The sequence below is a fragment of the Nuphar pumila genome, chromosome 3 (assembly GCF_984573655.1).
Source record: "Nuphar pumila chromosome 3, dmNupPumi1.hap1.1, whole genome shotgun sequence".
Classification (NCBI taxonomy): domain Eukaryota; kingdom Viridiplantae; phylum Streptophyta; class Magnoliopsida; order Nymphaeales; family Nymphaeaceae; genus Nuphar; species Nuphar pumila.
In genome coordinates, this window is record NC_143251.1 from 107,106,114 (window position 1) to 107,131,891 (window position 25,778).

At 36.3% G+C, this 25,778-nt stretch overlaps 2 protein-coding genes across 3 annotated transcripts; one reads left to right on the forward strand and one right to left on the reverse strand.

Moving 5' to 3' along the window:
• Positions 1–1,173: 1,173 nt before the first annotated feature.
• LOC149843224 (uncharacterized) lies at positions 1,174–5,270 on the forward strand. 2 transcript variants are annotated; one of them, XR_016431119.1, is made up of 5 exons: positions 1,174–1,347; positions 1,546–1,659; positions 4,345–4,449; positions 4,665–5,034; positions 5,129–5,270. XR_016431119.1 is itself a non-coding variant. In XM_090001744.1 (4 exons), the coding sequence occupies exons 1-4, from the start codon at positions 1,251–1,253 to the stop codon at positions 4,976–4,978; spliced, it is 630 nt and encodes a 209-aa protein (XP_089857870.1). In that variant the 5' UTR covers positions 1,174–1,250; the 3' UTR covers positions 4,979–5,270. The 2 variants fall into 2 exon arrangements, 1 of the variants encoding a protein (XP_089857870.1); XM_090001744.1 differs by having other exon boundaries at positions 4,665–5,270.
• A 1,041-nt stretch (positions 5,271–6,311) lies between these two features.
• On the reverse strand, positions 6,312–24,343 carry LOC149843225 (FHA domain-containing protein FHA2-like). The gene is made up of 3 exons (XM_089999660.1): positions 23,567–24,343; positions 20,080–20,237; positions 6,312–6,611 (listed from the first exon to the last, which is right to left on the reverse strand). The coding sequence occupies exons 1-3, from the start codon at positions 24,330–24,332 to the stop codon at positions 6,402–6,404; spliced, it is 1,134 nt and encodes a 377-aa protein (XP_089855786.1). The 5' UTR covers positions 24,333–24,343; the 3' UTR covers positions 6,312–6,401.
• Between the last annotated feature and the right edge of the window lie 1,435 nt (positions 24,344–25,778).

Consider the following 25,778-nt stretch of genomic DNA (forward strand, 5'->3'; position numbering starts at 1 on the left):
TACGTGCAACCTCAATCTTGGTTAAGTTGTTGAGAAATAGTCCAATTAGGTGTCTGTCCAAAACGGGTTCTGAACAGATGGTCTGGCAGAAGCATGAGCATCTACCATGTTTAGTTCTTTGCATTCTTGGTTTGCCAAGTTTTTACCCAAGGAAACCGATATTAAACTTGCAGACGCTTAGTTAGCAGCAGCTAGGAGCTAGAGTGGAATAGGAGCACTGGATTCAAGAAAAGAAGATTTTATGATAGTATAGAAAATGCTAAGCAACATGTATTTTGTGTGCTTCTATTCTAGAAAAAACCTAGTAACTACTTGTATGTAGGTGACCGTTGCATATCGGGGGTGGGTGAGTACCAAAAGTCTCATGTAGGAATAGGAAGTGCAAGCTTGTGACCATTAAAAGAAATCTTTAATTCAATTTTAACGTAATATTGAAAAGAGGATTTTTTTTTTATAGGCAAGCAAGCTGGGTCAGTTATACAACTATACCATTGGGTTTTGAACCGACAACGTTCCAACACAAGGTGACGTGCACTAACTACTACTACCAAACAAGCTGAGCCCCACCCCCCAATTGCCCACTAGAAAGCACTCTCAGCTTTGACCTTGCATCAGGTGTTGCTCCCTATGGGTTTTGAACTATGGCTGTCCATGCGTAGATTACAAATAGGGGTGTCAAACGGATTTGGTATGACTCAATCCTGGCCCATACGGCATCTCATAGGGTCAAGGTTTGGTTACAAAGAAGGGGGTCAGATTAACTATCCAGGTTAGATCCATGAAGTTCCATTATTAAATGGGTCGGGTACAGTACAAAATTTTACACCAAACCCAGGTCAGACCCAAGTTCTAATTAAGATCTGCAATTTTTCAATGTAAAAAGCTTAAAAAATATTATTTTACTGGGTATGGACCAGGTCTGATTTATGTAATTCTTATCAGTTCTGGGTACGATTTTTTTACAAAAAATCTGGTTGAACCGGAACTTGAATCCTAATCCAATACCCGCATCACTTAGTCAGATCCAAGTTTGGTCTCACTCATTTTACACCCCATGGTTTCTCTAGCTAAGAAAACGAAGCCCTCGACTGGGCCTTTGTTTTTTGTTTTAATAGTCCAAGAAAAAACCGACCGTATATTGGCTGCCAACATTCAGTTGGTAAAACCTTCGAGTTTGAGAGGTCTCCTCTGTCGACCGAAGAGTACACCCACCAGCGATTGGGTGTCACTGTTTAAGGATCGAAGGAGACATGTCTTCCCCAGATCAGATGTCAGAGAGGAGACGATCCAGAAACTCATCATCACAAGGTTGGGATAAGCGTATCTTTGTGCCCACCCTTCTTGCAGGTAACCATCTTTGAACCGTTTGTATATAGCTTTGCCTTCGAAATCACGAGATGGGTATCTCTGGAAACATTGCCATGCAATCTATCGTGGTAGAACTGAGCCCTCTGCGTGTTGATAAATCGTTGGTCGTGCGTGATTCTGTGCAATTTTCGGCAAATTCCCCAAATAGTTTCATTTTTCCTCTTTTTGAATCTGTAGGTGTTATTGGTGGAGGGGTCGGGCTTTTATCTAAACGTAGAGAGGCCTTTGGGGTTGCCAATCTGTGTGCAACATATGCTACTAACTTTTCTATTGTGACCGGATGCTATTGTGGTAATTCTCCTAAACCAATTTTAGAGTTCTGTTTCATCCCAATTTTGAAGTTCCCTTTTGTTAATTTTCTTTCTTAAAGTATTTTGATGTTTCTTGTTTGTTCCTTATTACTGCTGAACCATCTAAATTTGCTTTGGTTTCAGCCTCTTTTTGGGTGCTTTTGCACAAAGCCTCAAAGTTAGAAGTCTTTGCTATTCATTTTTTACACCTTTCTCAGTATATCTCGCCTTCATCCATCCTGTTATGATGAAATTAGGTTAATCAATGATATAAGCGAAAGGTTAGAGGTATATTATGGTGATGATTGGTGGGAATAAAGTAGCTACTATCGTGATGAAATTAGAATAAGAAATGTCTCAGTGAGATGTTATGAGGAAGAAAACATGTGGGACGATGGGTGGGGAGAAAATACCATCCGTTATGTGAAGCTAGGTTGAAACTTCACAAATTGTTTGATTACAGTACTTGAGAAATATTTCCTGCCCCTTGAAGAAGTTACAAGGCTAGAAACATGGCAGTAGGAATAGGATGAATTCCCCGGTGAATTATATTGATGCTACATTTGTTTGGTTCAATCTGACGGCTAATTGGTCCCTTAAGCCCTATGGCTTTCTGCATTCATGTTTATTAGACTGACATAGCAGGAACAACTAGCAGCCGTATTGTATAGAACGTCATCCTATATTTGTGTCCATTAGTGGAAGTTACAGGAAGTGCAGAGTGGTTGCATCTTTCATAGAGTTTGTGCTGCTATATACCACTTGCATGGCTGTATCCAAATGGAGATCCTCTTGTAGGCCAATATTTAAATGGCTAGGAGCTGAACTCCATTAGGTTGGTTCCTGTTGACCTAGGGTTTTCACCACGGCAGGGATTTTTTTTTTCTTAATTATGTTTTCTAATTTCTTGGGACTTGTTTATACTTCATATTTTTCTTTATCCCTTTTTCTTTGACAAAGTTTCCTTTTTGGTCTGTCAGAAGAACAAATTGAAGATACGAGAGTTCCACCATGATTCTTTACCCTTAAACAACCCTTGTCCTTTACATGTTTGAAGGAGATGAGGTAACTGTGTAACAAGCCATTTATCATCACAATAGTGGATGTGCATTGCTATATGCAGCTTAGGCACCCTAACAGACTGAGAAATTTGAACCTTGTTCTTGTTGTGCACCGCTGATCTCTCTCTAGCAAAGCTGTATTCAGAGGGACATCCTCTTGTAGCTAATATTAAATGGTTAATAGTTGGCATCCTTGGTTTGGTTGCTGTCCACTTGGATTAGGGGCTTTCACCAGACTGCTTTGTATCATCTTGTGCCTTGTTTTTAGCTTGTTTTCTTGAGTTTCTCAATTTCTTCACTTTCTTTTTCTCAATCTTCAGGTGACTTGACTTGTTATCATCCTTGAGCTTCTTTCTTTGACATCTTAAAATATAAAGAAACAAAATACAATATATGTCCACTGTGATCCCTCCTGTTGAAATTTCTTGTCCTTGAGGTATGTTTGGATTCCCTTTAACATTGTCATGAACACCTGACCAGAAATACAAGGGAGCCTTACAATAATGCCCTAGACAAATTTTTCAGTGAAACTGAGGCACAATTTTCATCGGATTGCAATGGAGGATCTCTCACATTAGCCAATCACTGTAAGCTCTCAGAAAGCATTCCTGGTTCATGAAAAGGTCAACTACACTATTTCCTTCCCTGTACATATTAGAGATCTTCACACCTCTAACTACATTCTGTTCTGAGACTCTTCCAATAATGCCCCAAAGCCTGAAGGAACACCATATCACCACTAGCGTAGAGTCCAGTTCAATCGTAACCTTTGTGCAGTGCTCTAGCAAGCCACAACCACAACAACCTAACATCTTGGCTTCAGTTTCTCCAATTGAAGCTACAGTTTCTAATTCTTGGAATTTGAATTCCTAATCAAGCAATACTGCTATTTTTGTGGGTTCTTGGTAGCAACTTCATGTAGGTGGGACAAGGTTTGTTGATGATGATTTGGTTGGTTCTTGATGAGTTTCTCATGGAATCTTGTCTCAGTCTGCATCAATATTTCAATTAGTTTGCAGTTTCTATATTTTCTTGCTGGAAGTTTATCCAAAAAATAATCTACAGAAGTGATCATTGGAATGAGAAGACTTCTTGCCACTGCTCTTTTTCATTTGTGTTTTTTTCCTGGTTCTATGTTGGTATATTATGTCTTTTTTCATAAGCAGATACATTGTTAAGGAGATGCCCCCTTTACTTAATTGTTGAGAAGATTAGCCCTGGTTTCATGCTGGTATATTATGTCTTTTTTCAGGTCTTCGTTTACTTTCAGATAATAATTACATACATACATTGTTAAGGAGATACCACCTTTACTTAATTGTTGTGAAGATTGGTGATTTTCCTCACTGTTAAGCTTCTATCTTTGAGAGTTGTTTGATTTAGAGCCATTGGTTCATCCACTTGTGTATACGGCTGTTGCTCAAAATGCTTAATTATCCAAGGGTCTCCACATGAATCATATTATGTTCAAACTTTTTGCATTCATTTCCTTTGCAGTAAATGCAGATTTTCTGGTCTTCTGATCATTTCGACTATTTGTGTAGAAAATAGTGATATAATTTATGTATGAATAAGTAGTTCGTCCATCATTGAACCTTTTTTGTCATTGAATGTTGTATGAGCAGGGGCACGGGAGCTTACTAGAGAGCTTCGAGCTTCTGAGAATGGAGATCTTGTGAACTCTGTGATAGGGGGAATATCTAGTGGGGCTTTTCTTGGCCGCTTTCAAGGTCAGGTTTCCTTACTGTTACTTCTCTTTTGCCCGCACTCGAGATAGATGAAGTTAACTTGTTCCTACATTTACCACGTCGCCTGAAACATCTCCATCCTAGAAATACTCTAGTAGAGCATGTTTAAATTTAGTAGAGGTTCTTTTTTACTCGAGTTATTTGGTACCTGTTTGTGGTTATGATTTCAATGCTTACTGTTATGGCTAGCATTTCAGGTGGCCAGCTTGGTGCAGTTCGATATGCCATCCTATTTGCATGCACTGGGACTGCACTAGATTATGCAGTTTTGCGGATGAAGCCTCTCATGGATAGCACTAGATATCCTGTCTCGGAAGAGGATTCTAAGCAAAAGAGTGAGAATAGTTGGAATTGGCCTGAATGGGCACCAATCCAAGTTTTCAATGAAGAAGCTGCAGAAAAGAAGGAGCAAGAGAAACAATTGTATGCACAACGGCTCGCGAATGCACAAAGGCTCGCTAATGCACAACGCCGTATGAAACTGGACAAAAAGGAGTCCCTGGATAGCTGATTGTGGACATACACAATTATGTCTGATTCTTCCGTGATTGACTTAAACTAAGAGAGGTGTGTGTGTGGAGAGAGAGAGAGAGAGAGAGAGAGAGAGTATCATCTGTAATTTTGGACGCTTTTTAATTTCTGTTGTTTTTTTGTGTTTTAGGAAGATTCCCTTCCTAGTCCCAAGGATTGCTTCAATCGAGTTCCTTTGGACAATCAAGGATAAAAGTATGCTAGAAGTCACCTTTTGATTCCATCCCCTACTCTGACATTAGGGATGTCAATGAATATGATTTTATCTAATATCCAACCGAATTCCTTTCTATTTAGTTGCATTTTGGTAAGCCAAAACCTTATCTGATTATAATTGGATGTGGATACGGTTTTGATATTTTGCTACCAAAACCGACAAATATTGGATTGATGAATATCTGAATCCATTTACACGTAAAAAAAAAGCAGATCTGGTAAGGATTTTTTACCATCCAAATCCGTTTAGCCAACATCGATTTAGTCCAATATGGCATTGACCACATCCCAACTGAATCCAAACCGTTTACATCCCTTGACATTGTATTGACTATATACTTAGGATGTATCTGTGCCAAGTGCCAGATTTTAACCTACAACATGCCTAAAATTGCCATGTATTATCTGCCCTTTCCTTTCCGTTGGTACTTCTGGCCAAAGATCTATCCACTCGGATCAAACATCTTCGTGTGGTGAAGCCTTTGGACTGACCCATCTCTGCCTTCAAATTGTAGATAGAAATTCATTTTGTTCTCGGGTCACTCGATTTTCCCTGGCTGATTCTTGCTACTCTATAAGGCGCCCACTTGAAAATCTGAATTTGCTGAGTTGCCGTTCAGGGGGTGTAAGAGTCATGCAGAAGGTAGCATGGAGCCTTCTCTCAGACTTTGCTTCTGCAGGTTTGGGAGGTCTTGTGGCAAGAAAAGTGTCTCCTGTTTTCTGACTGGTTTGCATGGGGCCTGCAGAAAGAGCACCATTTTGCAGAAATGACACTGTTTCTACGCCATGCAAATGCACTCGCTTATGTTGGTTTTCCCCAACATCGACACTATTGAGAACTTACCTCAACAGGATTCACATATTTATCCCAATTTTTGAATTGTAGGAAAGTTCGCATCCTCGTATTTTTATATCTGTTTTGATCCTTGATAGAATTCACTTTTCTTATTGGTGTTTCCTGCTTGGAAGGAACCCTTCATTTGTTTCATATGAAAATTTAAGAATACCACCTGTCATAAGGGGAGCAAAGAGAAGGAGAAAAAACAAGACCAACTTTTCCATCATTCACGCAAAGCAAGGCAATGAGGCATCCACCATAAGCATCTAAAGATGGAACTTTTTCAATAACATTTAAATTTTCATAACATATCTGCTTCCACTTTTTGGGCGACACAAAGACTCGTCTTTCATGAAAGCAGAGAGACTAACGAGACAAATTCTGAAGTTACTCTTCCTCTGGACCTTGTATTGATAACAAAGTGCTCTGGGTACTTTCTTAGCAATGTAAGCAGGCCAAACCATGGCCTTCCTTTGGCTTCAAGAATAGGCCAATCATCAGATGCAAGATACCTCCTTAGCCTACTGTTGGGCCACACTCCACTGTATTGGTCAAGAAGCTATACCAAAAAAGGAAAAAGAAAGAGAAATAGAATCTGAGAAGCACTTATTGGAAAAATCGATAGAAAAACAAAAAAAACAAGATGGGCTCTTGGTTACCATCGGGAAAAACAAAAAATAGCCCGCTATGTTGGACAGTACCAGAATTAACAAACAGGTTTATGTACAGCAATATCAAGAACTAAAAGGGTAATCTGTACTATAATAAAACGGGCCTAATCAAATGAAGAGAAGTGCATAAAATACAGATAGCCGATTGAGGAAAACTAAATTTCTATGTTAGGACATTTTTGAGATAACGTGCACACAAACAAGAAGCTCTTTTCTGATTACAAAAAAAACACTGCAGAGTTATGAACAAGAGTACTATAACTAACACGTCCCGTTAAAACGACTGCTCTGAAGCAAACATGAGAATGAAAAAAGGCAATTTTATACTCTTACTGTTAAGTTATATATATATACCCATTAAGGGTATTTTGGTCATTTCAGACCTTGAAATAGGCTGTACCCATTAGGGGCACATTAGCACTCTTTATTTTGTTATTTTTGTCTTTTTCTGTTTTTATAGGGACTATGTAGTCGATGTTGGGTTCTTTTTGGACTAGTCAACAAGGAGTTGACTAGTCAATAAAGCTGTTGAAACAGTCCCAACAGCTATATTTGAGCTACCTCTTGTGTATAAATAGGGGTGAACCCCCCTCTTGTTCTTTAATGTTTCCTTAAGCATTCATGCTCAATAATATCAATATTTTTTATATTTTGTTTTCTTCTCTTTAGTTCTTTAATGTCTTGAATGCACTTAGTGCTTGTGTTGTGCCTTTATGCTCTTGTATTGTCCCTTAGTTGGACTTAGTGCATGTGCACTTTGTATTTATGATCTTGTAAGCTCTTAAAGACCATCATTTTGTATTTTCACGTGATATTAGAGCCAAGAAATCCTTTTTAGTATTTTGCCTCTTTTGGGTCTTGGGATTTTTTTATTCGAATTTGTGCTTCTTGAAGGATTTAAGATAATTGTTTGGCTTGGATTCAAGGGAAATCTTGACCCGGTACGTATCTTATATCTTTAAGTGTTTCTTGTGTTATGAGAAAACTCTTTTTTTCTTTATCTTTGAAAAATTATTTGTTATTTTTTATTAAAAAATAAAAATTTTAAATGTTGCTTTTTAAAATTATCGTTGGATTTATTTTTTATAAGGTTTATAATATTTGTTTGATCTTGTGAAATTATATATGTGTATCCTTTTATAAGATCTAGTTTGAATCTTTTTTTTTTCAAACCTTGCATTATTTGATAGTACGTATATGATCTAGTATTCTTGAGCATGTATTGTTGGCATTTAGATAGTTTATTTGAACAATTCATGATTATAAATATCAAATCATGTCTGTATTTATTATTGAAGTTTGTTTTGTTTTGTTTTTGAAAAATAGTCATATATTTTAAAATAGTTTGAAATGGTGTTGTGTGTCTTTCACAAGTATGATCTTATGAAATTGTGCTTGACTTGAGTTTAATTTTTCTCTCTTTACTCTTGATGTAGTCTTATGTAAAACTTAAAGTAGCTTTTGAAGTATTAAAAATTATGATCTAGCTTATGAATAAATAATTTTTATATTGATATTTGATCCTTGTGCACTTGTAATTTTCTTACATGATGAATAAGATTGTCTATTCGTGCATAAGGTATTGGGCATGATTTCTTATGGGAGTTATTCACTTTAATAAATGTTTCTTATTGGTCCATTTTGTAATCCTTATGATTGTATTTTTTTTCTTAGTCTCATAGCTCTTTAATGAACTTATACATTTTGCATGAGATTTAAATATTATGTTTTTTATTGCATACTTAGTTTTTAATAAAATATTAAGTTGAGCATTATGAGAAACTTCTTTATGTTTGCCCTATGGGTGTTATAAGTGTTTCCCTTATGGTTCACTTTAGTACTTGTCCATTAATTAATGAACATACTTGTCCACTTAGATCTTTTGTAAACATGTATGTTTTTTTATTAAAGACTCCTGATTTATTGCATATATATGAGTTTTTGATCTATTTGTGACTATCCATGATTGGTTGCACTTATGTATGTATTTGGTTTTCTATACGGTTCTTTGAGAATTTCTATATATGTTTTGACCCTTTTTAATGTCATATGACATTGTTGTCTCATAGTAGACTTGTAATCTAGATTGAGTTATCTCTTTATATAGCTTGCTTATTGTAAGAAGATGAAGTCCACAAGCAAAAACTCTCAAAATACTCACAAAAATGTCTCTCACAAGAACCATAAATGTTCACAAATAGTGCTCAATCACAAGAACCATTAGGGTTCATACAAAATACCCAAAAAAGGGTATGCACAATTAAGAGGAGAAAAAATGTATTTCATTAAGTGGGAGAAATCCCAACTCCAAAGATGATATTACAAGGGGAAAAGCCCTCATATTTATAGATGATAAAGAAAGGCCATTGAGGGAGTTGTTGGACTTCCAATTACTCTATTTAGAGTCGTTGGGAGTCCAATGACTCTCATAAAGTTGCTTTTTGACTTTTGGTCAAAAAGCAAAGTGGCTAAAAGTAAAAAAAAGTCCTAATCATAAAGTTGCTTTTCGATTTTTGGTCGAAAAACAAAGTGGCTAAAAAAGTCCTAATCCTAATTGGATTAATTCTATCATAACTAAAACACATAACTAGACTAAAGGAAAGAAAAAAAAAGATTACATATGAGATAATTACATATGAGATTACATATTTTAACACTCCCCCTCAAACTTACGGTTGGAGAATCGAAAGTTTGTTTAAGAGAAAGTGAAATCGAGGAGCAACGAGAGGTTTGGTGAAGAAATCTGTCAATTGATATTCTGAGGAGACATAAAGAAGATTAAGGGTGTCATATAGAAATTTCTCTCGTACGTAGTGATAATTCATCTCAATATGCTTAGTTCGTTCATGAAATGTCTGATTGCTGGCAATATAGATAAAGCTTTTGTTGTCGCAGCATAGATTTGATGCTCATATACTTTTAACACTCATATCAGAAAGCAAGTGTTGTAACCAGACTATTTGCATAGTGGTTATAGCCATTGCCTTGTATTCGACTTTTGCTGACGAGAGAAAGACTTTTTGTTGCTTCTTGCATCTCCATGAAATCAATGATTCACCTAAAAATGCATAAAAACCAGTAGTTGAGTGACGATCATGGAGATCCCCTCCCCAATCTGCACCAGTATAAGCAGTTAGTTCTAAGGTAAAAGAAGCAGACAAAAACAGTCCTCGAAAGATAGAATTTTTAATATATCTAATAATGCGTAAAACAGCTCCTATATAGACAAAAGTTGGAGCATGCTGAAATCGACTTGCTGTGTGAACGACATGTGCAATGTCAGGTCTTGTAATAGAAAGATATGATAGCGCCCCAACAAGTTGTCTATAAGGTGTTGGATTTTCAAGCGGTTCTCCATCATCAATCTTCATTTTGACATTTACAACTTCGGGAGTGTCAACGCGGCTTTCATTTGAGATACCTGACCTGGCAACAATATCTAAAGCAAATTTAGATTGAGTCAGTAAATATCTTCTAGAGGAATATGCAACTTCTATGCCAAGAAAGAATTTTAAAAAACCTAAATCACTCATTTAAAAGTGCGTTTTGAGAAATTTTTTAATATTGTAAACTCTTTGTTTATCACTTCCAGTGATGATCATGTCGTCAACTTAGAGAAGAAGGATAATGATACAAAAAAAGTTGTGTCAATGAGACAAGATTAAAAACCAAAATCAAGTAGAACCTGACTAAACTTATCATATCAAGCTTTCGGGGTTTGTTTAAGTTCGTACAAAGCCTTATTTAAGCGAAGAGTTTTTCCTTTAGGAATATTGATACCAGGTGGTGGGTCCATGTACACTTCTTCAGCTAAGCTTCCATTGAGAAATGCATTTTTAACATTCATTTGAAAAATATGTCATTTCTTTATAGAAGCAAGAGCTATTTAGATCCTAACTGTGTTCATTCTAGCTACTATAGCGAAAGTTTCTTCATAGTCTATTTCATATTCTTGAGAATAGCCTTTGACAACTAACCGAGTTTTAAATCTCTCAAGAGTGTCATCACTCTTGGTTTTAACTTTGTACATCCATCGACAACCAATAGGTTTTTTGTTAGGTGAAATATCTTGAATGGTCCGGGTATTTGCCTTTTCTAAGGCTTCTAATTCTATTGTCATAGAATTAACCCATTCGGGTTGTTCTTTGGTTGTAGCAATACTAGAAGTATCAAGGCAATGCATGCTTGATATTTTGGTGAAAAGGATTCATAAGACACAAAATTTCCAAGAACTTTAGAAACTCTGGATGACTTTCTAGTTGATATTTGGTCTTGTTCCTCAGTACATTTTTCAAAAGCATATGGTTTTTCTAATTTCCTCGTCTAGAATATTGAATACAATATTGATTGTTATTAACTGGTTCTGCACCTGTCATATCATTTTGATCATCTTGATTTTCATCAATATCGCTTTCATTAATCCTTGAAACCAAATCCAATAAAAAGGAATACTCATCTATTTTCGTAGGATTTTTATTTTCAAAAAAACTTTCATTTTCTACGAACGATACATTTCTTGAGACATAATTTGTTATTTTTAGAATCGAAACACCTGTAACCTTTTTTATGACTTGCATATCCTAGAAAGGCACAAGGAATAGCTCGTGGAGAGAGTTTATCATTTTTATCTGTAAACACAAAACATTTGCACCCAAAGACCCTCAACTTAAAATAATCTAGAATTTGCTTGTAAAGTTTTTCAATGGGAGAAATATTTTTTATTGAAGAAGAAGGCATCCTTTTAATAAGATAACCAACAGTTAATGTTGCTTCGACCCAAAAAATCTTTGGTACCTGATGTGTAATGAGTAATGTTCTTGTTGTTTCTATAATGTGCCTATGTTTTCTTTCAGCTAGACCATTTTGTTGAGAGGTATAAGGACATGATTTTTTATGTGAAATTTCATATAAGTTTAAATAATCTTTGAATTCTTTTGATAAAAACTCTCCCCCTGAATCAGTGCAAAATATTAAGATATCATCCTTAAATTGATTTTTGACCAGATTGTGAAATATTTGAAAATATGAGAAAACTTTGAATTTATGTTTAAAAAAATAAATCCAAGTATGACGTGTAAAGCAAGGTTGTTAAATGCGATGAGGCGAAGCGAGGCGTTGAGCCTGCGCTTCGCCTACTGAGGCGTACGCCTCTCACAACTGGACTGGAAGTGAAGCGGTGGGAGGGGAGGCAGTAGGAGAAGGACCACGCGCCCAGCTGGTACGGAAGCGAGGGGGGGCGCGTCCGGTGGTCGGAGAAGACTGAGCAGCCAACGACGAAGTTCGCCACCGGGGAATTTGTAACCGGGGAACTGTGATGAGGGGCAATTTGCTCATCACAGCAACGCCTCAATACCTTGAGCGTGCGCCTCGCCTCTGAGGCGTACGCTTCAGGTACTGAGGCGTACGCCTCTCACAACACTGGTGTAAAGTCATCTACAAAAATTACATAATACATAAAACCACCTTTTGATGTAACAGGTGTGGGTCCCCAAACATCTGAATGTATTAGCTCAAGTGGTCGTGAAGAAACAAAGGTTCCTTCTTGAAAATGTAGTCTTCTCATTTTTCTAATACATTTTTCACATGTAAAGGTTTCAAAATTACAAAAAAAAATCATGTTTGGAAAAAATTGAATCTTGGATATACAAGGATGGCCAAATCTTTTGAGCCATAGATCCAAGTCTAATTTTTAAACATTACAACATAGTGTATTCTTGAGTATTTCAAAAAAATCCATGTAGTATAAACCTCCTTCTCTATGGCCTTCCCCAATCAGCTTCCCTGACTGGTGATCCTACACTCGACAATCACGAGAGGAGAAGAAAACATTACACCCATGGTCAGTTAATTGAGAAACGGATAAAAGGTTTAGATTAAGTTTATGAATGTATCTAATTTTTGAAATAAAAAAACCTTTTGAGTTTTGAGAAATATTTTCAAAATTTTCTATTCCTTTAATTTCAAGAGATGTTTCATCTGCAGTAAAAACACTTGATTCACTTGAGTTAAGACATTGGGATAGCATTTTTATGTTGGGTGTCATATGAAAAGAAGCACCTGAGTCAAGAAGCTAAAGAGATTTATCGAGATCGGAGATGCCGACGGAAGAGACAACGGCTCCGGTAGATGAAGAAGCTCCTTTGAGAAGTGGTTGAAGTGCCTCCACCAATTGTGTTAGAGACATGCTCCCAATAGATGTCTCATTTGATTCTTGTAGAGATTCAACTATAGCGACCTTTTCATAAGGCCTCTTTAATTTTGGACAGTAAGTCTTGACATGCGCCGGTTCACGACAATAGTAGCAAATCACTTTTCTTCTTTCAGAATCATTTCCTTGTTTTTCATCCTTTGTCCTCCCAAAGTGTGGAGGTTTGTATGAACAAACATGATTTTCCGGTCTAAATATCGCTAGAACCGAATCATCATCACTTTTGAAAATTCTTTTCTTGAGTCTATTTTCTTCCATACTTAACTCCTCTATTGTATCTTCTATGGAAGGAACTTTTCCTCGATGAAGAAGAACGGATTTGGTTGATTCAAACTCCGATCTCAATCCATTAATGAATTGAAAGAAGTGCTCCGCATTCACTTGATTTTGACAGAGCTCTATGTCTTGTGGACAATGCCACTTTGGTTCAAGGAGGGCCAATTCTTCCCATAACTCAAACAAGCTATTGTAATATTCTCTAATACTTTTGTCCCCTTGCACCATATTATGAACTTTCTCTTAAGATTGCATATGTGTGCAATATCCTTAAGAGAGTACATTCTCTTAAGGTAATCCCAAGCATCGTTAGCATGTTCAAACTTTGCAAGGCTTTAACATTTCTTTATGTCAACACTTGTTATGAGCCAAGACATGATCTTGACATGTCCCATTCTCCATTCCTTCCACTTTTTTCGTAAGTGGAGATGACTTTGACCCTTTCTACCTCCGTGAGAAGTATTTCTTTCTCTCCTTCATCCTTGGTGAGGATTAGTCTAGGTTCCATATTGATTCCATCAACTAATCCTCATAATCTCTTTCCCCATATAAGATGCTTCATGATTGAAGCCCATCTGACGTAATTAGAATCATTGAGTTTGATGGGCTTAACGGTGACATTATCATTGCCATCCATTTTACAATTTTGGGAGAAACGAAATAAAAAGAAGAATGAGGAAAATAAAATAAAAAGGATAAAGAAGAAGATACTCTACCACAAACGGTGAATACAAGTATCCTTTCAATCCTTCACATGATCACAACTTCAAAGGAACTTTACTTCCTTTTTAACTATGTCACACGGACTCGGCTAAGGAGGTGCCGCACCCGAGTCGACACGCCCCGACACGGGTGCGGACTCGGGTGCGGCTTCGGACTCGGCCCGGACTCGGTCAACGCCGAGTCGGACTCGGTCAACGAGTCCAGGCCGAGTCCGTCCACATTTTGGACTCGGTCAACTTTGACCGAGTCCAAAAATGTCTCTAAAAAACTAATTTTTTATATTTTTTATTTAAAAAAATATATATATAAAAAAGGCACTGTGACTGTGCAGTCTTTGCAGTGTGCACAGTCTGTGACTGTGCACAGTGCACAGTCTTTGCAGTGTGCACAGTGCTGTGCCTGTGCACAGTCACAGTCTGTGACTGCACAGACACCTGTGGCATTTTAAAAATAAAATAAAATTATATATATATATATATATATATTTTTTTTTTTTGCCGAGTCCCCGTGTCCAAAAAATTTAAAATTGTGCCGCACCCGTGTCGCACCCGCACCCGCACCCGCACCCGCACCCGCACCCGCACCCATGTGACATAGCTTTTTAAAAACTTGAGTGGCACGCTTCCCAATGCACCAAAAGAACTTAGCCTGATTGCTTCCACCAATGACTTTGATACCATGTAATAAGATGAAGTCCACAAGCAAAAACTCTCAAAATACTCACAAAAATGTCTCACAAGAACCATAAATGTTCATAAATAGTGCTCAATCACAAGAACCACTAGGGTTCATACAAAATACCCAAAGAAGGGAATGCACAATGAAGAGGAGAAAAAATGTATTTCATTAAGTGGGAGAAATCCCAACTCCAAAGATGATATTACAAGGGGGAAAGCCCCCATATTTATAGATGATAAAGAAAGGACATTGAGGGAGTTGACTCTATTTAGAGTCGTTGGGAGTCCAACGACTCTCTCATAAAGTTGCTTTTTGACTTTTGGTCAAAAATAAAAGTGGCTAAAAGTCTAAAAAAGTCCTAATCATAAAGTTGCTTTTTGACTTTTGGTAAAAAAAAAAAGTGGCTAAAAAAGTCCTAATCCTAATTGGATTAATTCTATCCTAACTAAAATACATAACTAGACTAAAGAAAAGAAAAAAAAGATTACATATTTTAACACTTATATTGATTATGCGTATGATTGCATCAACTGACATCTTGTTGTGCATATGATTGCACTATATTCAATCTAGGTTTTCATCTATCGTTATTGGATATAATTTGAAATTGTTTTTAAAACTGACTCTTAAATATGAACTCACTTATTTGGAAATTGATTTTCGTGAATATTTGGTGTCTTATGGCATTTGTTCTATCCATCACAGATTTTTGTATGATGCATCTTTTGTTTTTGACCTTGTTGATTGGATCAGAGTTAGCCGTTGAAGTGAGTTATATGCGCACATCAAGTCATCCTATCAATTTGTAAGTGTCAAAATTTATGAGTGTCATGTAACACATGTTTTGAATCTAATTGATACATTATTAGCCTCTGGATCCATCTTGCTTTTGTTGAACCAGAGTTGTTTCTTGGGTTGAGTTGTGTGCACTTCGGTTTTGTCAATTTAGATTGTTAACTTATAGTTTGGCTTTAATTGGCATTTGTTTGATCTTTGGTTCCGTGAGTGTATTGTATCACTCATTTGGATATTTGGTTATCTGTATTATGAATGCTTATAATTATGTTTAACTGTGATGACTGTATTTTTTAAAATCATGGTGTTTCGAAAGGTTGCGAAATTTAATATGTCTGCCTTGATTTGTAAATCTTTCCCTTACCTTCTTGATGAGATTAATTTATTTTCATTACAAGCTCTCTTACCTCGTGTGTTTTCTCTTATTATCTCTCTTATTTAAGTATCATTTTATGTGGACAAGAGATGTTATTTTGTGGTGAGTTATGTGCACCTCGTGTGTTTGTATTATACACTTGAATATTGAGGTTTGTTTCTTATTTAAGTGTCATTTTATGTATACAAGAGATGTTTTGTTAATGTGGTGAGTTATGTGCAGCCATTGGTTATTCACATTTTTTGTGTCTGTTAAGCCCATAAGTGACATTGTGATTGTGAGCTTGTTCTAATAGCTTGTACACTTTAATTTTAAGTTTGAAAGCCTAATGAGGTGATTGCTTGTGGTGGTCAAACTATTGTTGAGATTTGCAAATATCATTTATTGTCTTATGTGAGATTTCTAAATCTCTTTATAAAATTTTTAGACTTTTACTATTTGTTTTTTTTATGAAAAAATGTTTATTAAAAAAAATTCATGCATTTCATTTATAACATACATATTATATGTTTTAAAGATTGTTATTTGGTTCACTGTACTTAAACCCATTCTAGGTTGTGTGAGTGAATTCTAATGAATCGTGATTGATAAGATTGCTCTCATTCATTATTATGTGCACCAGTGTTATCAAAAACACGCCTTGAGGCAGAAAAGGCACACCTCGCCTTGAGGCGCGATCCTTTGTGCCTCAAGGTGCAAATTTTTTTTTTTTACAAGATTTCTAAGATATGATCAACAAGATTTTTGTAGGTTAATCTCATATATTTTCTAGTTAATTCAGTTATGTAATCAATTTCTTAGTATATTACAATATTTTAACTTTTGTTGGTTAATCTCGTATATTTTTCAGTTATTTCAATTATGTAATCAGTTTCTTGATATATTTTAACTTTTGTTGGTTAATCTCGTATATTTTTTAGTTATTTCAGTTATGTAATCAGTTTCTTGATATATTTTTCAGTTATGTAATCAGTTTTTTAGTTACTTTTATATGTTAATCTCATATTTTTTAGAATTATCTCATATATTTTAACTTTTGTAGGTTAATCTCATATATTTTCCAGTTATTTCAGTTATGTAATCAGTTTCTTAGTATATTTTAACTTTTGTTGGTTAATCTCATATATTTTCCAGTTATGTAATCAGTTTTTAGTTACTTTTATATGTTAATCTCATATTTTTTAGAATAATCTCATATATTTTAACTTTTGTAGGTTAATCTCATATATTTTCCAGTTATTTCAGTTATGTAATCAGTTTTTTAGTATATTTTAACTTTTGTTGGTTAATCTCATATATTTTCTAGTTAAAATCAGTTTTTTAGTTACTTTTATATGTTAATCTCATGTTTTTTAGAATAATCTCATATATTTTAACTTTTGTTGATTAATCTCATATATTTTCCAGTTATGTAATCAGTTTCTTAGTATATTTTATCTTTTGTTGGTTAATCTCATATATTTTCCAGTTATGTAATCATTTTTTAGTTACTTTTATATATTAATCTCATATTTTTAAGAATAATCTCATATATTTTAACTTTTGTAGGTTAATCTCATATATTTTCAGTTATTTTAGTTATGTAATCAGTTTCTTAGTATATTTTAACTTTTGTTAGTTAATCTCATATATTTTTCAGTTATGTAATCAGTTTTTTAGTTACTTTTATATGTTAATCACATATTTTTTAGAATAATCTCATATATTTTAACTTTTGTTGGTTAATCTCATATATTTTGCAGTTATGTAATCGGTTTCTTAGTATATTTTATCTTTTGTTGGTTAATCTCATATATTTTCCAGTTATATAATCATTTTTTTAGTTACTTTTATATGTTAATCTCATATTTTTTAGAATAATCTCATATATTTTAACTTTTGTAGGTTAATCTCATATATTTTCCAGTTATTTCAGTTATGTAATCAGTTTCTTAGTATATTTTAACTTTTTTTTGGTTAATCTCATATATTTTCCAGTTATGTAATCAGTTTTTAGTTACTTTTATATGTTAATCTCATATTTTTAGTACTTATTTGAGATTTTCTATTTCTTATTGGTTGTTATTTCATCATTAAAGCATTTCTTTATTTATTTATATTTTTAGATATTTTTTTATAATTTTTTTAAAGTTTTCAAAAAAATTATTTGAGGCTTACGCTTTATGCCTCGAGGCTTATGCTTCGGTTTTTGGTGGAGCGCCTCGCTACGCCTCAACGCTTTTCACAACACTGATGTGCATTAAAAATATTGCATATATATATATATACTACATAACTGAAAAATATATGAGATAAGCAATCATGTATTAATAATATCCCAAATATTTAGAAAAAAGCTTCAAATAAAACAAATCATCAATTTATACTAAAAACAACATGCATCTAAAGTATAACACTTCGAGAAAAAGAACCCTCAAGAAAAGAGGAGTTAATTAAATTTATGCATACAACAATGTGAACATGATAATCAATACGAAACACACACAAACACACACACATTTGGGATATTATTAATACATGATTGCTTATCTCTTCTTGATAATTTATATGTTTTTTAGTGATTAAATTCCCTTATGATCAATATTTAGGTTTTCTTGAAAAATATATTGATTTTGGGTTTATGATTGTCTAAAATTGATTTCATAAATATTTCTCTTTGAAGTATGTATCTTTCTTAATGATTGTCTAAAAATTGTTGCTACTTTGTTTGAAAAATTCTACTTAAATGTTATTCTTGTTCAAAAAATATACATTTGTTTTGAAACTTCATAATTATTTGGTTAGAATACCTTCTTTTGTGTAGTTGAAATCTTTTTTTTGTTCTCTCTATAGGTTCTTAAAGATGTGATGGATTGAGAAATGAATACCTTTGATGCATCATGAAGATGAAGATAGCCGATGAAGGCATTTGGGGATGATCACCAATGAAGACATTTGAAGACTTGTACTTGCAAAATTCTCTGATGTCATAAAGACGGAGATTTCCGTTAAAGACACATGAAGACTAGGATCCTTCCCATTGATTTTTTTTGTATTTTCAAACTTTTGGTATATCACACCAAAAGTTTGAAGGAGAGTGTTAAGCAGAGTTACCGGAAGCGCCTAGGCGCATGGGGAAGCACAAAACATCGCACTTCTGAAACGTGTAGGGAAGTGCGCCTTTTTTTGGGAAGCACACTTCCCCATTTTTTTCATTTTTTTATTTTTATTTTTTGTAATTTTATTTTTTCACTTCCCCCTCGCTTTTGGTTCGCTTCCTAGGTCGCTTCTGAGACGGTTTGTAATTTTCTTCTAAGTCATCCCACGCTTCCCGCTTCCTAAAATTTTGAAAGTGCCTCGCTTCCCGCTCGCGCTTCCCGTATCGCTTCCCGCTCCTGCTTCCTCGACCGGTAACTCTGGTGTTAAGTTTTATATATATATATATAATGTTGTAATAGGCAAATACCCATTAGGGGTATTTTGGTTATTTTAGTCCTTAAAATAGGTTGTGCCCATTAGGAGCACACTAGTATTCTTACTTTATTTTGTTATTTTTGTCCTTTTTTGCTTTTATAGAGACTATTTGATCAAAGACCAAAGAGAGCTCTTAGGTTCTTTTTGGACTAGTCAACATAGAGATGACTAGTCAATAAAGTCGTTGGATCAGTTGGAACAATCCAACAACTCTATTTGAGCTACCTCTTGTGTAAAAATAGGGGTGAACTCCCTCTTTTCTTTAATGTTTTTCTTAAGCATTCATGCTCAATAATATCAATATTTTTTATATTTTGTGTTCTTCTCTTTAGTTCTTTAATGTCTTGAATGCACTTAGTGCTTGTATTGTCCCTTTGTGCTCTTGTAGTCCCTTAGTTGGACTTATCTATGTGCATGTGCACTTTGTATTTATGATCTTGTAAGCCCTTAGAGGCCATCATTTTGTATTTTCGCATATTTCATTACATAAGATGCAAATAGTTACATTCGACTAATAACAAGATCTTACACTGAAAAATTAGATATGTATGATGAAACATGGAGTACCCCAGCAATGTGATGGTCTTAGATCAAATGAGAATAGGGATGAAACAGTTTTGTGCATGCAGTCATGAAAAGATGAAGGTAAAATATTTGGATACAAATTCCAACACATAAATTAGCAAAGATGGCAACCTGCAATAAACTAGAGAGAGACTGTAAGCAGGTTCACATATTGATGTAAGCAAGATATATTATCAATAATATAGAAATTTGTCAGGATATAATATATACCATACAAACAGCTGTATGTGAAAATCTGTGTATATTGATGTGCACAACTAACCTCAGCATGCAGTTTTTCCATTGGCATCCATTCCCCTGGGCCACAGAGATCAGAAAGAACTGTAGCTACAGATGAGACAACATCTTTCTCTTCTTGTTGCATGAGTTGATGATTATCAGCTTCTCTGTCAGCCCTTGCTCTTGCTTCTCCCTTTCTCTCTGAAACAGAGAAAAAAGGGCAATAGACACTGTCACGATAAAGCCTTATTAAGCTAATGATGGAATGGCCAATTCATGCTATGTCCCAATCAGCTCACATGGAAATATAACATATGGAACAACATAGCTAGTAGGATTTGCCACATGAAATATATCAAGATGAAATTTCCTTGGATTTACTCCAAAAAGAAAAAGGGATGAAACACCATCACAGAGTTCCAGCCAAGCTACAAGAATAGACAGCAATCGTGAAGAATACTAGTGTCAGAAGACATTACAATCTTTAACCTAATGTGCGAAAAGAAAAACTAAGAAAAGTTGCTTGTGAAATAAAAACTTTGGTTCATTTCTCAGTTACTCATGAAATAAAAACTTCAGTTCACTTCTTTCCATATTTTCATTGAAACAGTGGAAGAAGCCCCTAAGAGGTCTCCATATCTTTATCTGCATAATATTCTAAGAGTATGTAGGCCAAACAAAACAAAATTTGCAGCAAAGTCCTACAGCTTCACATACGATCACTTCCAAACATTTTAAAAGAAGAATGGATTTTGAAGTGTCCCCATTCTTTGCAAAATCAGTTCTGACACCTGACTTCATTTTAAACCTACCCTAGATAGTTCCTGAAGCTAACCCTGTTACAGACAGACAACAACAGTTACACTTTGAGTAAGAGGATACCATCAAATTTGATAACTGGATGCTATCAAAACCAAGGCAAATTTCAACCATATCCTACTATGGATCTCTATCTGAACCTCAAATGCATTTGAAGCTGTAGCCATCTCACAAATCCTGCACTTCAGCCAAAATCTGTCATATAGATAGATACGCCATCTTTACTCCGTGTGGTATCCCCTTACATACTAGTTGTATTGGGAAACCTAATAGAGGAGGTCATATCCCTGTATTCCCCGCCATATCCATGTGACATAGGCCAAGAATAATCATGGCCCTTAATATGTCATACTACAGGCTCACACATATGACTCCCCATCAGCTTCCACCACATCCAACAACTGTAAAATGAATAAATCCTCAGAACTAGTGTTTTATAGGCACCTCTTCCTACTGCTTGGAATTCCACAAGTGCTTGACTTTGAGATCGGATTCTTCCCAGTTTTGGCTATGATTGTTTGAAAGAAAGAAACACTCAAAGAAAGTACAGAGCTAGTTGCTCATTTTCATTTGGTTGATGGATGCTGGAATACACCAGTGATGAGTAGAGTTCTAAACTACATTCCAGCCCAATTGACACCAAAGCCCAAAATATTTTCTAATACTAAACGGAAATAGGCTTACAATGGCTATTGAATCTAAGTTTAAAGGTGCAGGAATCCCTAGTTTATTCTTTTGGCCTTCTAATCTTATCATTTTTTTGCAGGCATTGGTCACCTTATTATTGCAACTCTTTTTTTGTTTGTGTGAACAAGGGCGGTTAAGAGTCATCCTTGGTTTATTGATTTTCTAGATAGTTCAATTGTACTGTTTGGCAACATGTATAAGATTAATGTTCTGGGATCAAGTAAGATGGATGTATGGTTAGGTTGCACTATCATAACTGAGGGGTCTGGGGTTTAAATTCGATGGGGCTACCCCCAAGCTCACCTGTTGAAAAAAGAAGACTTTAAATCAAAGATCAATATGAAAACCAGGAACACAAATGAACTCTGCCGAGTCTAGTACATGCACATTCGTCGAATGCCCAAATTTCCTGAGCTCGATGTGTGTCGGTGTCCTACTGTGAATTACTGATTGCCATTATTACCAATTTTCTGGTTAAGTATCAGTTTTGAGCAAGAGAAATTACATGCAAGCTATAAATGTTCAACCAATCTCTTCTTTGTGAACTAACCTACATATATGTTTTATTGAGAATCTGTCCTATCAATCTAGTCTCTTCCAACACTGGGCTCAATACCATCTACACATACTCTCTGATAATCAATGGGTATTCACTTTACTCTTGGCAAGAACAAGTGTTTCCTATAAAGTTGCCAGTGGAGGAAGCGAGACACTTTTAAAATTTTAAGAAGCAGGAAGCGTGGAACGACTTGGAAGCGAACCGGGAATCGTCTCTGAAGCGAGAAGAGAAGCAAACCAGAAACAACATAGGAATCAAACCTGGAATCGAATGAGAAATAAAGAGGGAAGCGAATAAGAATCGAGCTTTCCCGATATTGGGTTAAAAAAAATTTATTAAAAGCTAAAACTGTCTAGCCCCCCCCCCCCCCCCCCTCTCTCCCAAACAAAAGGAAACTCACTTCCCGGTATTGGGAAATGAGTGGGAAGCGAACGGGAAGCAAGCTTCCTCATAAATGGTCACTTCCCCATATGTTTCGGAAGTGCGCTTCCCCATGTTCTATAGCATTTCCGGTAACCCTGGTTTGCTACCACCTACCCAGTTCCTTACTCTTAACCATCCAAAACTTTGCCTGGTATATCATAATAACTCAATGTTACAGGTTTGTGAAATCAGTAGCAATCTCATCAAAGAACCATCTGTTAGTCACCTAGAGCCTAGTCCAGCTTGTTACCTTGCGCTGCGATGGTCTAAACCATATCCTACTGTTCAATCTCAAATCCCACACACGATACATACAACATACAACGCAGATTGTTTGATTACATTTACCTTAGGTCCCTAACTACAGATCACGATGACCATGAATCCATGCAATTGTCTAAAGTATTTCCCAATCTTCAACCTCAAATCCCACACATAATGCACACAATGCAGATTATTCAGTTACATGGCAAATTCTATACACCCTAATCCCCAGATCATAACCATCATTGATCCTTCCACACAGCCTATCCCTGAGAATCATGAACTGTTCAGTTAAGCATCACAATCCCTATACATATCCCAATCCCCAAACCACAAAATGCCTAATAATGTATCACGGTTCCTTCCACATATCGCAATTGCCATTTCCCGAATTGATAGGGTTTGCATGCAAAGCATTCTGCACACAAAACCCCCAAATAACAAATCGTTCGACATTTCCATCACAAATCCTTCTGCATAGCCCTAATCCCTAACTCACAAAAATGCCCAATTTACAAGAATTCCCCTATACAGACTACAATGCACGCAAACAACGAAGAAGGTGAGAGAAAAGAAACGGAAATCCCAATCACCCACAATTCACCACGAAGGCATCATCAAAGAAAGAAAGAAAATTGAAAAATCGCCACGCAGAAGAAAACCAACATCCGCAATTCTCATAACAGAACATATAAACCAAGAAAGGATCCACACCATCATCATCAGAAAAAAGAAAAGGAAACGGGGGAAGAGAAAAGGAAGGGAAAACAGAACCAACCTAACTGCATACCAACGGCGGGGGCCTTCGCCGCAGAACCGCCGCCGCTGCTGCTGCTGCAGGCGAACCCCAGGGCGGTGTCCGGCCCATCGCCCTTCCTGGGCCGCTTGCTCGTGGGATCGTAATCAGGCTGGGGGGGAGGGGGCAGCTTGAGTCGGCCGTGGCCCTTCTTCCCGCCGCCGAGGATGGCAGGGGCGACGGCGAGCGGCGGGGCAGGGAGGGGGAGGGGCGGTGGCGGGGGGCGGGAGTGGAGGATGCTGCGGACGGGAAGGAGGAAGTAGAACTTCTTGTCGCCGATCTGGAGGAGGTCTTGGGAGTCAAGCTTGACGGGTGGGTTGCCGGGGAGGTGGAGGACGCCCTCGACGAGGCAGCCGTTCTTGCCAATGACGTCGAGGGCGAAGCGGCGGCGCTGGAAGTCGTAGAAGATGCGGGCGTGGTGGCGGGAGATGTTCATGCCTCCGCCGAGGGTGGTGAGGTCGACGTCCACCGCCGACTTCTTGCTGTTGCGGCCCAGCACGATGGAGTACGTCTGCATGTAGTACTCGAAGTCCTCCCCCTGCAGCTTCGCAAACCCCGCCTCCACATCACCCATTTCTCTGATTCCTTTCTTTTCCCCTCTTCTCTCTCTACAGAGAGAGAAATTGATGGGTGGGAGGCTGTGGAGAGGATGGTGGATGGAGATCACTGGTTTTTGTAGAGAGAGAGAGAGAGAGAGGTTCCTTCCCAGCAGAATAAGGGTGGTATTGTAAGAGAGAGAGGTGTTCATTCCCAGCAGAATAAGGGTGGTATTGTAATCAAATCTGGTGGATTGAAAAGGAAAGAGATGCAGAGGAGGTGAGAAAGGCCATACCGGATTTGGATTCCCCTAAAAAAAAAGGGATTTGAATTAATTTGCTTATTAGCATCTGAAATGACAAGGAAAATGTCATTTAAGAGAACCATTTTTTGCCAGAAATCCTTATCAATGAAATTTGTTAATCGTAAAGCTGAAGTTAATGGCCGAGTTAAGGTGTATGTGAACTATCGGTTTCTTATTCTTTTCTTTAAAAAACAGTGTGATTTGCTTACGTTATTGCATAATAGGGTTATTTTAGTTTGCATATAGTTTCATTCATTCAAAAGGTAGTCCCTTTAAAATATCAATCAGGCAAAAGATGGGTCGCTAAATGTAGCAGCATGATTGAAAATTTTGTTATTCTGAAAGTTTAAAAGTCATTTTTACTTTACTTTTTCATAGAAGACATAATATACTCATAAAAGTAACGATGAAAAGTTTAAGAATACTAATAATGTAGGAAAGATTGGCATAATTAGTCATACAGGTTTAAAATTCATGCAAATGTATAGTTTTTTTTTATAACCTTAATAAAGCTATAGTTAATACATGTACCAAAACCTACTCAGACGGATTTATTAATTAAAAGGCCAATGCTGCTAGATATTTTGGTGATTCTTTGTGCCATGATTCATCATTCAAATTTCTGCCAAGATAATGACCTACCATGGTAGTGACAGGTGATGAAGGATAAGGGTTCGATTCCCGGAGAAGAAGCCTGAGACAATTATCACATCCATAAAAGACAGCAGGCACACAAATTACTCAATCCTAACACGGGAAGGTAGTGACAATGCATAACAATACCGGGCTCTTCCAGTCTGATAATTGAAATGAGTACAATCTAAAGCCATTAACGAGGTTCCATTGGAGGGCAATGCACTGCAACTGTATGAAGTTAGGTAAACCATAAAATCTTCAAAACTGGCTTAGATTTTTTAGACCCACATAGCGGTCTTTTTTTTTTATCAATTACAGATCTGATGCATTCTAATTAGGCCCGTATTTGGATACGTATATAATTTAGGGCCATATTCAACATCAATATGTTGGATCTAACTCCAACGTCGTTCATATTTTGACTTGATGAATTTAGGTTTGGATCTTTCATGATCTCCCTGTATGAACTCATTTGCATTAACTCTTTTTATAACGTTAGCTTGTGTAGGTAGGGCTGGTAAACGAGCCAAGGCATGTTCGGACTTGGCTCGTCTACCAGTAAAACAAACTCATGACTTAGAGTTAGCCGACCGAGCTCAAGCTCCGCTCATCACTGAATGAGACAACCCGAATACAAGCTGGCTCGTGTAAAAATTTCATATTATTTATAATAGAATATATATTTATTTTCTATATATTACACACTATATATATATA

What these genes read in the sequence shown, in the direction of transcription:
- LOC149843225 (XM_089999660.1), bottom strand. Translation starts at nt 24,332, where the DNA reads ATGAACACCTCTCTCTCTTACAATACCACCCTTATTCTGCTGGGAAGG. An exon ending in CGCCGTTGGTATGCAGTTAG is followed by an intron (nt 20,238 to 23,566) that starts GTTGGTTCTGTT and finishes TCTCTGTTTCAG; the next exon opens with AGAGAAAGGGAGAAGCAAGA. An exon ending in TGGAAAAACTGCATGCTGAG is followed by an intron (nt 6,612 to 20,079) that starts GTTAGTTGTGCA and finishes TTTTTGGTATAG; the next exon opens with CTTCTTGACCAATACAGTGG.
- LOC149843224 (XM_090001744.1), top strand. Translation starts at nt 1,251, where the DNA reads ATGTCTTCCCCAGATCAGATGTCAGAGAGGAGACGATCCAGAAACTCA. An exon ending in TGTGACCGGATGCTATTGTG is followed by an intron (nt 1,660 to 4,344) that starts GTAATTCTCCTA and finishes TTGTATGAGCAG; the next exon opens with GGGCACGGGAGCTTACTAGA. An exon ending in TTTTCTTGGCCGCTTTCAAG is followed by an intron (nt 4,450 to 4,664) that starts GTCAGGTTTCCT and finishes CTAGCATTTCAG; the next exon opens with GTGGCCAGCTTGGTGCAGTT.